Source organism: Rousettus aegyptiacus, unplaced genomic scaffold (genome assembly GCF_014176215.1).
Source record: "Rousettus aegyptiacus isolate mRouAeg1 unplaced genomic scaffold, mRouAeg1.p scaffold_m13_p_12, whole genome shotgun sequence".
Classification (NCBI taxonomy): domain Eukaryota; kingdom Metazoa; phylum Chordata; class Mammalia; order Chiroptera; family Pteropodidae; genus Rousettus; species Rousettus aegyptiacus.
In genome coordinates, this window is record NW_023416287.1 from 36881823 (window position 1) to 36896667 (window position 14845).

Sequence of the window (14845 nt, forward strand, 5' to 3'; positions counted from 1 at the left end):
AGGCACGTTAAGCCAAAACTATAATGTTAGGCCATGTATAAGGACTATTCACATAAAACTGTGTTTATGTGTGTGCACATACAAGACAGAAGGCAAGAGCTAGAGAGAGAAAACAATGCACATAAACAAAAGCAAGTATAGAAAGCATGTTTACTGACATTTTAATAGCGGTTATCAGGAGATTGCAGAATTTGAAGAGCTTTTTCACACTTAAATTATTTTTTTGCTTATTCATATTATTCAAATGTTTATAATGAGTACACAAAACTTTATAACCAGAAAAAAACTACAAAGCGATTTTTCATTTGGGGAAAGAAAAAATTCCCCAAGTATTTCAAAAAGAGAAAATATCTGACTATTTACCATAAAAGAGAAAAGAACTCAGCAGACATAGCACCAGGTCATAATTTTCTACAAACTTGTCTTACTTTTCAACTTTGAAGAATATTCAAGATCCAAACAACATATAAAATAGTACCTTTGCCAAAACTAAAATGCCCTCAAAATAGCAAATAATTTAAATTTCCTCAGTCCAACGTTGTAATTAAACAACTTCTATAATACATACATTATACATAATGCCTTGTAATGACCTAGTTATAAAAGACTTTCGCTATCTTTAGGAAAAGCTATGTTTCTCTGTCATTTACTGAAAAGTGTAAAAAAATCAGAGCCAGGTGGGAAAAAAATGTCTCTGTCCAGCCATTCAAAAGCTTGCAATGAGTGGGAACAAGCAAATGTGTGACACCTTTGAATGCAAAATGTGATGAAATTTCCAATCATGAGAAGATTCATTTACAATACCAGGTAGCCTTACACATTGCTTTAACCTGGTATTGATTATGAACTACAAGAACAGAATCCCCTTCAGTGCGCACCCAGCAACATTGGTTCATAAAAAGCACATGTCATCAATTAACACAGAGCCAAAGATCAAGACTCCCTCAGGCCTTTGCATTAAGAAACACAATATAAAGCACAAAAGGGATTCTAATTTAGCTGGGTACCTGAAACAGCGCCAGTCTGCAGTGTTTGCTGCCTTTTACGATAATTTGTACAGATAAATTAATATTGTACTGACCCATAATATTGTACCGAGCATTTTCCTGTGTTCTTTTTCAGCTACTGGCAGATCCCCATTTTTTGTCAACATCGGAGGCACTTATTAATGTACCTGCTCTTTGCCTCTGACTAGAATTTGGGGTAACATAGTAAGCCCATCTCTAAACTGTTACAAGATGGGCCACTGTGTGGGCCTCATAACATGGCCCACTGCATTCCAGCTCTGCTGCCCCACTGGCCAGTGTTGTTCCTAACCTGTCTCCCTATTACTATTCATTACTACAATCAGGAAGGACACGGGCATGTGTGCCCCATCCTCAAAACCTGTGCCTGCTATGGCTGCCACAGCCACTCCTCTTCTCCAGCACCACTTCTTTCTCTTCCCTCTTTTCTGTCTCCAGTCACTGTACAGTTTGGGGGCAAAGTATATGACTTTATATAAAGTAAGCCAAAGAAAGCTTTCTTAGCAAAGTAAGCTCGTGGTCAGAAAACCAATCTCTGGTAGGCTAGCCAAGCAAGTCTAGTCACCATGTGCAAACCTCAGTGATTCCTCTATGCCTAAAGATCAGACCCAAAGATCTACTCATGTCATTCCCTTGCTCTTAGCTCCCACCAAGGCTCCCCATCTCACTGAGACCTACAAGGACCACCTGGTCTTACCCTTACTTTCCCTCTCACCCCTGCTCCTTTCCCTAAGTCCCACTCCTCCAGCTCTATTAACTTCCATGAGATTCCTGAGCCTATTATGACTCAGAACATTTACACCTACTGTTCTCTCTTAGAATGCTACTACTCCCAGAAATAATCACAAAGTTGTTCCCCACTTAACCCAGGTATTGGCTGTAAATCCCTCTCCAGAGAGGTCTTCCTTCCCTGATTCTGCTATCTAGACCAGCACACACACATCCTTATCAAACCTCATTTTTCTATAAACATTAACTGAAATTATATTATTATTTGTTTTTTATTTGTTTATTGTCCATCTGCCCTAATAGAATAAAAATCTCATAAAGCTAAGATTCACTTGGTGCATAGCAGGCACTCAGTTACTATTTGTGGAATGACCTGAAATCAATATACATAGTTTAACCTAGACTCAAAGAGTAGTCAATCCATTTATTTAAAAGGTAACCCTTACCTCCCTCAAATTATATAACCTTGAATATAACTCCTATAGTCTTAAATAGAATTTAAAGAATGTCATTAAAGGTTTTTTTGGTGATCTAGGATTATTAACACAAAAGTCAATGAGTTTTACCTGGTGGTATACATGGGCACAGGCAGAGAAATAAGCAGCGCTGTTTTGTGTGGAAATGCACCAAGAAAGTCTTTCTAGAACTACTTTCTCAGAAATATATGAGCCAGGACAAAAGTCAGTCAATAGAAACAGGGAAGTGATCCAGGCTGGCCAATCAAGAGTACCCCATCTCCCTCACTCGGTGATTGGTACAAGAACGGAAACATGACCCCAATAGGGCCAATCAGAATGGTCTCAGTAACTGGGGCAGGCCCTGTGGTAGGGGCCACACTCTTCTCAAGTGTCATTAGCTTTCAGGGACCATTATTCCTGTACCTGGCAGAATCAGCCTGGGAACAAAGCAAAGGCACAGAAAATAAACACAGAATCAAGAGTAGAGAGGAGTATTTTCCACCAAGAGGGAGGTGGGGGAAAAAAAGTAAACATGAGAATGGGTGAGTGTTCTATATACTATTTATAGCCCTGTCAACAGCTATAGTTAGAGCCAAACATCCCCCTAGACTAGCTGCATATATCATTAAACTCCATCTTTTTGAGTTAGTGTGAGCTAGGTTTCTGCTACTTGCAACCAAGGGTCCTGACTAGTACAAATATGCTCTCAACACACACTACCATTCTGGTAGAACAAAATAATTAAGCAAAGCAAAAAAAATAGCCCAGGTTGGTTGCACACACATACACACACACACGGGTGGTTGCAAGGGGCTAGCGGGAGGAAGGAATAAGAAGTAACCTGCTTAATTGTTACTTCTGTTGGAGAGATGAAAATGTTTTGGAACTAGATAGAGGTGATGATTGCACAACATTGTAAAAGTACTAAATGCCACTGAATTGTTCACTTTAAAATGGTTAATTTTACATTATATGAAATTCGCTTCAATAAAAAATTTAAACATACAAATAATGCTGCAAATTTCTTACAGAGTTTTTAAGTATATCCATCATAGAGGAAACTGGGTCAAATGATATGCAAATGTTTAAGACCAGTGATGCATATCAACAAATTACTTTCCAAAAAGACCATATCAAATTACAGGTCTATCAAAGGTATGTGATGGAGAGCTAACATAGTTTATTATTAGGGGAAAAAAAGAAAATAGCAATTTTGCTAATATAATAGGTAAGTACAGCCTAATCTGTAAATTTATATATCTTAGATTATTACTGAAGAATGACATTTAAAACACTGGGTCCTAACATTTCTTCATTTGTGACTTATGTATACATATGTTTAACATTTATTTATTATCATTTTTCCTATTAATACTGAGAATATATAACTATTTCCTCTCCTATAAGTTTCAAATATTTTTCTAGTTCATATTTACTTTTGGGTTAAAGATGATGTGTCTATTTGTATATATATTTATTTTAGGAGCAGAGAGAGAAATGAAAACGTTCTCTGAAAAAATAAATATCTACAATATGATACACATACACACAAGCACAGAGGAAGACTAAATGACACTTTACTTTCCCTCCAGGAGTTTAGCATAAGCTATCTTACATCAAGCCTCTCTGGCCCAAACACATCCTCATTTTATCAGATATAAAATCCATGGAATAAAGAGGTCGGCATCATTTTCACCACAAACATGACCAGACAGAAATAAAACATATCAATCCCTTTAAAAAGTTTAAAAGAAGCAAAGTATGTAACCAGTTCCCCTTTCTTGCATACAGTCTGGAAAATACTAACAAAAATTTCATTGAAAGAATTTTCACTAGTTATAAAAGGTCCTTTTTGGGGGATGGTGACTCAGTTTTTGTTTTTGTAAATTTAAAATTTTCAATAGTGTCCTTCCAATTTTGTTTCCATGAAAGAATATCAGGTACTTGCTTAACCTTCACCCAAGCCTGTCTGAACTCACCAACAACTCTATGACCTTCCTGCTGCCTTCTCTCCACACCTCGGTAACGGTAACGGTATTTCAACCTTTCTTCCTCTTGTCCAGAGAAATAGTCCTTTCTTACAACTATTCCCTTTGAGATCCAAGGGGTGGGTCTGATAATGAGGGCATGTACACAAGGGAGAAGGTTAAAGAGCTCTTTCAGGAGACCTTAATTCATGTCTTAATCATTATTTTAATGATGGGAACTTCTGGCTGGTTAAAACAATCTTTGGGGCAGGAAAGTTTTAGGGATTTTTCAGAACATCCCCATAGGTGACTGCTACTCCCCTACAGAATTAGATCCATCTATTTAGAAATCACATTTTTAAAAAATAGTTACATGTTTCAGACTTGGATTTCAACCTCTGGCATGCCCAAGGCTGCGTACAATGCCTGGCACTTGGTTGGTGTTAGATAAAAATTAACTTAATGAATAAGGGCACAATGCAGCCAGCTGCCTGAGTTCAAATTCTGACTCTGTCATTTACTAGCTATGTAACCTTGAACCACGTTCTTAACCTCTCAGCATCTCATCTGCAAAATGGAGATAATGATATTACCATCCCACTTGGGAGCATTAAATGAGTTAATAAATGTAAAAGTATTTCTGGCAGTGCTTGGCACAAAGAAAGTGATGATTAAATGCTAATTATTATTATTATTATTATTACAAATAAAAAAGTATGTTACCAAGAGGAATCAAGATGAACAAGAAGGTCTTCATGTTCTCAATGTACTTATCATTTAGTTGGAGAGATAAGGCAGAAATACAAATAAGAATAATACAAAGCCAAAGGCTATAAATGCCAAATGAGAGGTACCGAATGCTATGGAAATTCTGAGGGAAGATCATTTCAGGGCAAAGGGACAAAGAAAGCTTATGTGGAAGATGTAATGTGCTTGTGCTGTCTCCTGGCAGAATTTTAGGTGGCAGGATGGGCAACACCTTCTGGGGAAAGAGATGGTATATTAGTTTGGGTTCTCTGAGAAGTTGACACAAAGAGAGGCTTAGACATGCAAGAGGTTAATTGGGGAAACTATAGGTAGGGCTAAAGGGGAAGACCTCAGTAGACAGAGAGAGGCTTCAGACCACGATGCATGCCTGACCCCTGTGAAAGAGACAGGGAAGAAAGGAGGGATGAGGAGGAAGAGTCTCACACTTCAACATAGTTCTGAGAAAGTCTTGGCCAGGGCAATGGGGAGTTCTCAGGCCAAAGCTACCCTTCAAAGGCATCAGGGTCTCACAGGAATGGGCTACATTAGTAGTCCTGCTTGCTCAGTAACTGGCTGGGAGTAGCCCAAGAGAAGTTTGGCTTTGGCTAAAAAGTGGTGGTAAATCAAGGGCAGCAGCTGGAGCTATCAGTCAATCATGCTTCCCACAGCAGATCTAAGTGGCACATTCTATTGGCTCCCACAGTCGGGCACAAGCAATGTCACTAGACCCTGATGTATCCTTATGGTTGAGTTCGATAAGTATATGCTGCTGCTTAAAATCAAACACAAAACAATATCAATGGGCTCCTTATCTTTTTCAAAAGGAATTTTTAAAAAACTAAACCACAATTGCAATAGCAAAATCAAAGTACATATATAATGTCAAAGATTACAACTAACAGTGTTTAACATCTTCCAGATGTGGTTTCAGTATCTAAAACAATATAGAAGACATAAAAATAAATATGAAAATCTCTTTTCCAAAAATAAAAATTAAAATCCTGAAATGAGGATTCAGAACTAACCCAGAAACAAAGCTCTACTAAGAATCTAGAAGACAAATCCTTTATGAACTAAATGCTTAAGCCAGCAATTTGATCAAATGAGAAAATGAAAAAAAAAATTTACAAAAGTACAAAGTGCAATATGAATATGAGAAATCAATAGTTAAATCTTATGTGAATTAAGTCACATTTAAGGAAGACTGGAGGAAATCAAAATTACCCTTAAATGCTAGAGCCACATCCAACAGGGGAGATATTCCCACAGTAAGAAGTATGAAGGAAAGAGGACCACAGAGGACACAGCGAATTCTCTTATCCCATCTTATGTCACCATGGGGCACAAAGTCTGTAATTGGAAGGACAGGCAACATCTGTACTACTTTAAACTGTCCTCGTTATATATACCTTTCCCCATTCTGGCCAAGCATTTAATAGAGAAGCTAATGCATTTATGAGATTGCTTCCCAAAAGAACAACAAAATATCTTAGATTATAATATTTCCTTTATTTTAAGGAAATAATGGCACAGAAGAGGGAGCAAAGCATACTCAGTTCCTATCACTATACAAGTAAGAAAACTGGCTCAGTAATTCACTTTACCTCAGACCTTTACAAAGAAAAGAGAAGCTATCTCATGAGAGCTCCATCCACATCCCTGTTGTCCAGCACAACATTCAAGCTTCATCCAAGTGACATCAGAGAAAGAAGTGCTCCTCTTGTCAAGCCTGATCTCCTGCCTCACATTCTTGATCCCACTGTAGACCATGCTCTTCTCCATTTTTATCCCCTTTCTCTCTATTATTAATTTGCTCTTTTATTAGCCCCTTTTCCTGAATATAAACTCAAATTCCTCCAGGTGTTAAACAATATTAAAATCGTATCTATGTGTACACACATGCTCACACAAACACTCACATACCCACCTATCCTTGATCTGGAATTTCCCTTTCTCTTCCTGGCATATTAATCTGCACTCTTTCTGTTGCAAGACCCAGAAATACAACTCAAGCACCTAAAGCACAAACAGGGTGTTGCCAGAACCCTGTTTTTGAGAAGCTCAGAGGTGGAGATGTCACAGACATGGCAGAACACCTCAGCTCACACAGAGTCCACTGGGCTCTTCTCACTCTCCATCTTACCACTCTGCCTCCCTCTGAGTATGAATTCAATTTGAGGCAGGTATTCTCCACATGGGAAGAGAGATAAACATTTACAACCCAAGCTACATCATCGTGTTTTGCAATCCAGAAGGGTGGAAGCCTTGGTCTCCTGGCATCTATTATTTCAAATTTTAAAGAGACTGGGACTCCTTCACAACTCACTAAGGGAAGACATCAGATTTGGCTCTATCCTCTGCTTAAAACTCTTCCCCAGATTCCCAACATCTACGCATGCCACAGGATAAAAGTCACTGTACACTTAGCTCTATGGTGGGCCACACCATTACCTTTACACAAGCTCCTCTCTATATAGTCCCCTCACCCCAAACTTGTCCACCTGAGAAACTTCTGTATTCATTATTCCAAACCCACCTCAGAACCAGTCTCCCTCAGGGCACACTGGCAACCTCACCAAGAATCCTTCCTGTCCCTCCTCCTCTGCACCTTGGAACCACCTCTATAGTTTCGACCTACTCCACTGAGACACCAATATCCTTGTTGTAAATGTAGTTGTTTACATGTCAGTCTATCCTACCAAACAATAAATCCTGGGCTTGTGTGTTATTGATCTCTAAAGACACAGCCCTATAGAACACACAACATATACTTTTGTGAAACTGCATTTTTTAAAAAAACAATCCAAGAACAGGTGTTTACTATATTTATATATTATTTTTAATTTTGCTGTATAGTAACTTATATTCCTTCTTTTAAACACAATTTTAAAATTTAAATTGAATCAATTTAAGTCAACTTTTTATTTTAAATAAATAATTCTCTACAGTTTTATCTATGGGACTCAGTTTGGAGCCTAAAGATCAATACTCTAAATTGCTGGTAGAAGTATTTATTCCCCTCTGCAAACACAGCACTTACAAACAAAAGAAAAATACAAATTATAAAAGCTTATATCAAAATATTCTGGACCTACCAATTGTCTCTCTTCCCAGAATAAAAGGTGGAAGCCATCTTTTTTCAGTTATCTCAAACAACACATCTGAGCTCAATCAGACTTTTATCCCAGGTTCACCTTTCTCATATCATAAGTCTAAACAATCTCAAGTCCTAGAAACACGGATGGTGTGTTTGCGTTACACATGTGTCCAAAGTTCACTTTACATGCCAGAGGTTGCATATATAAAATGTTAGTAATTGATGAAAAAATAGCAAAGGGGATATTATGGCAAAATCACTTTGCTTCAAACAAGGTCAACTGAAAGAGGCCATAATAAGATTGCCTGAAGAGCCTGAAATTACACCTGCCAGCTTTGTTCTAGTTGTAAAGTGTCCACATAACAAATTGGAAGTTACAAAATAGTTATGGAGATATGAAGTATAGCATAGGGAATACAGTCAAATAATAATGTAATAACTACATATAGTGCCAGGTGGGTACTAGACTAATCAGGGAATCATTTTGTAAATTATATAAATGTCTAACCACATGCTATACATCTGAAACCAATAAAAAATAATACTGTCAATTCTAATTGAAAAATAAAAATTAAAAAATAAATAAAATCAACTGTCCACATGGCACTAATGCAAATATTCCACCACCTTCTAGGCCTGCTGAGGGCACAAAGAGGTTCATGAACACAAAAACTAGGGGTCTTTTTTGACTCATGTTCAAATCAAATATTGCCTCAAGTGTCTCTAGAAGACCGTGGTAAAAGAGAACAGGAAGAAAGCAGCAAAGCAATGTTTTTGGGAAACACAAAATCTGGTGGGCTTTCATATATACATTAACATTCATTCTAGTGGTAAATATATTCTCTGGTAGGTAAATATGCTTTTGAGTCTGAAAATCAGCAAAAGCACAACATGGGTTTTATAATCTTATGAATCCCATCTCTGCCACTTATCATCTGGGAGTTGGCAGACAAGTAGTTACCCACACTGAGCCTCAGTTTCCTCATCTGTAGGTTGAGAGCAGGAACACTACCTTCATCCTTGGTTGTGGGGAGATTCAGTGAGACCATGACAGTATTAAAAAACCATATTATTGTTTTCTATCCTCTCGTTAAGCTTCAGACCCAATGTCCTACAACCTCCCAGACATTTCCATTTAGATCTTGCTTTTTTCTCTAAATCAACACACATAATACCAAACTCATCTTCCTCTGTCATTAGCCAGGATCTCCTCCCAACTCTTCTGGTTCTATCCATGACACTCCCATTCTCCCAAACAACTAACACCAATTATCAAATTATAAAAATGTGTTTATTGCTAGTCAGATTACAATGGCAGTTTCAATCCTTGCTGCTGGCAGGGCCAATGGGAGTAACACTTAGGAAAGCACTGTGAATCAAGTCATAAACATGCTTAAACCCAACCTGATTTCAATGGAATCTATACTAAGGTTATCATGCAAAATATAGAAAAAGCTGCTTCCTAATGTTTACAGCAGTGTTATTTACAACAGAGAAAGAAAGAGAAAAGAGGGGAGAGGAGGAAGAAAACAATTTAAGCATCCAAAAAATGGTAAACTAAATTATGGCTTATAGTCTCAGCAAATGTTTTAATTAATAAAATAAAAGGAACAAAACATAGGGAAATGCTAATATTTAAAAAGTCTAAAAGGCAACATTTAAAATTGTAAGTGAACTTAAAGCAACAGATGCAGAAAAGGAAATACACCAAAATGTTCTATATTGCTCTATCAATATAGACAGCATTTCTGAGAGACTATTCTGTCCTTTCTGGTTCCAAAAATTTGGTCCAGACCCTGATGTCACTTGATTTGATTTGACTGTGGCCTATGATGCCAAACATCTTTTCCTTCAGATTATTCACTCCTCAGCTAGCTTCTGCAAATCTCACTTTTATTACTTAGCTCAGAGGATCACTCCAGCCGCACTGGTCCTTTATAATCCAAACCCACCTCTCTATTAATGGAACCTCTTTTTTCATGCCCTCATCATTTGTCTGTTCCAACATTGCTTGTTTTCAGTGCCACCCCTCCCATCAGCCCCAATACATTTTTCCTAGCCCTGCTGGCAGAGAGGAAGTTTTCAAATCTTATCATCTAGCCTGCTAAGAATTCTCCAAGAAGGTCCTTTCACCTGCAGGATAAGATCTGAGCTGCTAATTTAGGCAAACAAAACCCTTTCTAATCTAGCCCCAAACCTGCATCAGCTTCTCCTAATTAGGCTACCTACTCCTTTCCTCCCCTGTGATTCTCCCCAGTCCAACTCACTGCCTTGCCCCTAATCCTGGCCTACACAGTACTATAGGTACTTATCTGACACTGCGGATGCCCTCAGGGCCAGGATTCTAGCACGCTATTCTCAGTGCCCAACATTACCCTCACCACTCCCACACTGGACACAAGGAAGAAGCAAGCTGGTATTCCTCACCCTCCCACATCATTGCCAAGTATATTTCTACCACCAGCTCTTTCACCTTTCCTTAGCCAAAATTGCCTTCCCCCACAACTTTCCCAAATTCTAACCCTGCTCTGTTCAGTATGTAGCCACTAGCCACAAATGGCTACTGAGCAAATGAGGCTAGTCTGAGATGTGCTGTATGCGTATAATACACACCAGATTTCAAAGACTTGGTATGAAAAAAATGTAACAAAATATATTTTTTTAATTTTGATTACCTGTTGACATAATATATATTAAATACATGGTGTCAATAAAATATATTAAAGTTAATTTCACTTGTCTCTTTTTACCTTTTTAAATGTGGCTACTGGAAAATTTTAAATTACACATGTGATTCACATTATATTTTTATTGGACAGAGCTAATTTAGCCATTCTTCAGGGTCCAGCATGAATAAAACCTCCTTCAAGATTCCCCTATCTTTGTGCCATTCTTGAAGATCTTTTTTGCCCCCCTGAAATCCTACAATGGAGTCTACCATATAAGCAACTAATTTCATAACACATTATTGTTTACTATTACACCTATTCTTCTTTCTATAACAATGCCATTTATATACCATATTTTGAGACTCAGTAGGCACTCAACTTTTAATGTGATATGAAATCTTTGTTGGAGCAATATAGCAATATACAGTGTATTTTCTGTTTTTGTTTTGTTTTATTTTGTTTGCTCATTTACTTTCCCAATAATAATCGCAACAGGGTTGGGAGAACAGGAAGTCGGAGGACCTGACAACTTTCTTCTTTCTCTAACATAATACATATAGACCATTTAGTACATGGCTCAGTCCCTTGTAAGACCTGTCTGTGCCTCAGTTTCTCCATCTGTAAAATAAAGCTAATAATGTCAGACCAATCTACAATATATAGCCAGGTCAAAGTAGCTAAGCAAGTTCTAATTGGAGTCATTACCACAATACTAAGAAATACTATACTTTTCAGAGCTAATTGTGTTTTTCAGCCAATCGTTTTAAAAATAGACTATTTTTTATGAAGAAAGAACAAGTCCATCACAATTATCAAAATAAGGGTGGGGGAACTATCTATTAAAACGCTTGTTCTATCCTATTAATGATAGGAGAGGAAACTGTTAAATGCCTACTCTACTAAAACAGATTATATATCATACTCAAAATAATCCTTACAAGGCAGACATCATCATACACATTTTATGCAGTAGAGAAACTGATGTTCAAAGACAGGCTAAGTAACTAGCCCAAAGTCATGCAGCTTTGCTGCAAATCCAGGTCAGCAGTATCATCTTGTATGTAAAAAATGGCATCTTTATTATCATTTGAAAATAAAATGTGAAAAGAGTATTAGATAAATATGCAAATCAAAATACAATAATAATGTCTAAATGTTTCCTACAAATCATTTTCTTGATCTTGGTTAACTACCATCTTTCAGATCAAGAGACTTTTTTTTTAAGTAGACTTTTTCTAAAAGTAGCAAACAACTAGAGTATGTGATGTGGTAGGAACTAGTGCATTAAAGTACTATTTTTCTGTAAAGTCTTTAAAGCACAGTTTACATTAATAATTGTGACTAGAATTCCTCAGACACATTTACAAAAATCTAGTCCTATGAATAAAGATTACAGTAATAAATGGGGCCATTCCACAAACAAATGCATCAACAAAAAACAACCTACACCTAAGGAAGTATCAAGGAACTCCATGTTACACAACTGAAGTCATAATGAGCTCAATGAAATGATAAAAAAAAAAAAAAAAAAAAAAAAAAAAAAAAAAAAAACCTCCTCAAAATAAGATACACATAAAGTGAAACCACAATTACACAGCCTTGAAAACTTTCTCAGAATGGTAACAATGTACTATGTGTCTTTAAGAAACCAAACTGATCTAGGTTTAATTGATTCTGCCTTTACAAAATGTAGCCAGCCAACTTAATCCTGTAGACTTGTATAGAATGAAAGTTCAAATTCTCTACTACAGAAAAAATCCCAAAGTATCAAATGCCTTAAAATACTGCTTAATTCTCCTTTATCAAAAATGTTCCCGCAGTAGGTGTTAATCAGTCACTACTAAGAACTCCACACAATGCAACCTGTGTGTGCATAGTATTTTACTACAGGAAGTAGAAAGTTCAGTTTACCAAGAACACCACATTTCACTTTCAAAGGTCTTGAAAACTAATCCCTCTAACAGTAATTTACATTTCGTTCCAAACTGAAGATTTCATTTCAAACTGAACAAGACAGTGTAATCTTAAGGAATTTGAGATTGTGAAAAACTTCACTTGGCAAAACGTGTGTGTGTGTGTGTGTGTGTGTGTGTTTTCCCTTAGATATATTAACAGAATATAAACAGAAATAATTTGCAATTTTTAATCTTATGAACAAGATCTTTATTTAAAAATTTCACATATAAAATAAATTCTTTTATGCCATATTTCCTCAAGAAACAAACATTAAGACCACGTGCCCTAAATCAGGTGATTTTTGCTCACTTTAAGAATAAAAATGACATCTAGAAGAAAACATAAGGTGTCCTTTTCTCAGCTCCTAAATACACAAAGTCTGTCTATAGGTGGCAAAGATATTCTCATCCTAAACAAAAGACTAAGAAAATAGAAAACAAAACATAGTACAGCAAACCAGCTACAAATCACATGCAGCAGGTGACAGGAAGCCTTAGGGACACCTCACAACCACAGAGGTGAGCTTCATCACAGGTCAACTGCAGGCCCACTTGGGCTCTGAAAAACCTCCACCCAGCATTCTCATAAAAACGGAAGAAGGCATATAACCACCACTGTCTTCTTAGCAATAAAGAAGCAGCAGCTTCCTTGAACGCAGGAAAGTCACCCCTCCCTCCAAGCAGACACAGGGAGCCCCAATTACACCAAGGACACAAAGAAACTGAAGAAGCCAGACCCAAAATAAAGAAAAAATTTAAAAGAGGGGCATGGAGATAATATAGTGTAATTAAATGTATTCTGGTACCACTTGGAGTCTATTAAGGGACTCATACCCAAAAGTAAAAATAAAATTTAAAAGAGGAAAGGGGAGCGAAAGAGAAGACCGTTCTATTAAGTCCGTGCTAGAAATACTTGGGGTCTTAGTCTACTAAAAAATTAGCATTAAAAATGGGAGGGAAAATGACATTTCGATAATGCCTGTGCTAGGACCACTTGGGTTCTAGTATTTGCTGGGGAAAGGACAGTCACGGCTGTGCCCTGCCTCGAGGTTACCCAGTGAGAATCTGGGATAAGTTTACATGGAAGGGCGACAGGGCAGTGCCCGCTTTCTGGGGAACAATGCCGAGACCAGGAGAGTGGATCTGACGCCTCGCCCCCGCCACCACCCCCGTCCTCCCCCCACCCCCCACGGCCTCGGCATCCCAGGCTTGACCCTCCGGCGCCCCGGCGCGCCTCACCCAGCAGCGCCCGCAGGTGCTTCAGGCGTGTCAGCACGTCCTTCTTGGGGTCCAGCACCTTCTGGGTGGACTTCTTCACGTCTCCATGGCTCCTTCGAGAGAACATCCCGCCGCAGAAAGCCCGTACCCCGCCGGCGGGGGACGAGGCTCCTGAGCCGCACAAGTCACTGCATTGGGTCGGGGCCGGCGCGTGTCGCGCGGGCCAACTTGCAGTCCCCCTCCCCGCCGCCGCAGCCGCTTCAGCAGTGGCTTCGCCGGGAATCGCGAGGGGAGGGGCAGGAAGGCGGTGTCAAAGCGAAACGGAGGGCCCCGCCCAGCAGGAGGTGCCAGTCGGCCCCTAGGGCGCGGCGCACGTGTGCGCGGTCCGGACCCTTCTTAGGGGCGCGCCCGGAGCGCTGAGCCAGCGCCGCGAATCACAAAGTAGCTTGCTCTACGTACACGCCGTACTACAAGTCCCTGGATGCACCGCGATAGAGCTATCCAATCAGACTGGTATGACTTTGGCACACTAGAAGTCAGTGGGCCGGCTCTAAGCACCTCCTAGCTTCCTACCCGGCGTGGGGCCGCAAAGCCTCCTGGGAAGTGTAGTTATGTAGGAAGCGACGCATTGCGACCTACTTTCCAGGTTTCCAGGCCGCAAGCGGTAGAACCTATCGTTTACCCGCTGAAGCCCAGGGCTCCTATACCTTCACTCTGTGCCCACCGCAATTCCCTCAAGTGCATCCTAAACCACAGAAACATCTCAGTAAGGAAAGTTTCGGGGCTTTTAAAATGCAAACCATGTTAAGTTCTGTAAGTTCTGGCTTGCGGAGCCAGGGAGTGAGTGGAAATCCCTTTGACCATACCACAATTGGAGCTCTAATTTCACACTAAAATGCATGGCTTTTGCAGAAGGGAAGAGCATGCCTAGAGTCTGAGGAGTCTCTTGGCTGCTGAGACCCAACCTCCCTTGAAGGGTA

The 14845-nt window shown here is 39.0% G+C and overlaps 1 protein-coding gene across 5 annotated transcripts in view; it reads right to left on the reverse strand.

Annotated features, from left to right (window-relative positions):
* The window catches only part of RALGAPA2 (Ral GTPase activating protein catalytic subunit alpha 2), a 284872-nt gene extending 270712 nt beyond the window's left edge, over positions 1-14160 (reverse strand). For all 5 annotated transcript variants that reach the window (XM_036229723.1, XM_036229721.1, XM_036229724.1 and 2 more), the window contains exon 1: positions 13887-14160. In XM_036229723.1, the coding sequence (XP_036085616.1) occupies positions 13887-13992 (106 nt within the window). In that variant the 5' untranslated portion in view covers positions 13993-14160. The remainder of the gene's footprint in view (positions 1-13886) is intronic.
* Positions 14161-14845: the final 685 nt, after the last annotated feature.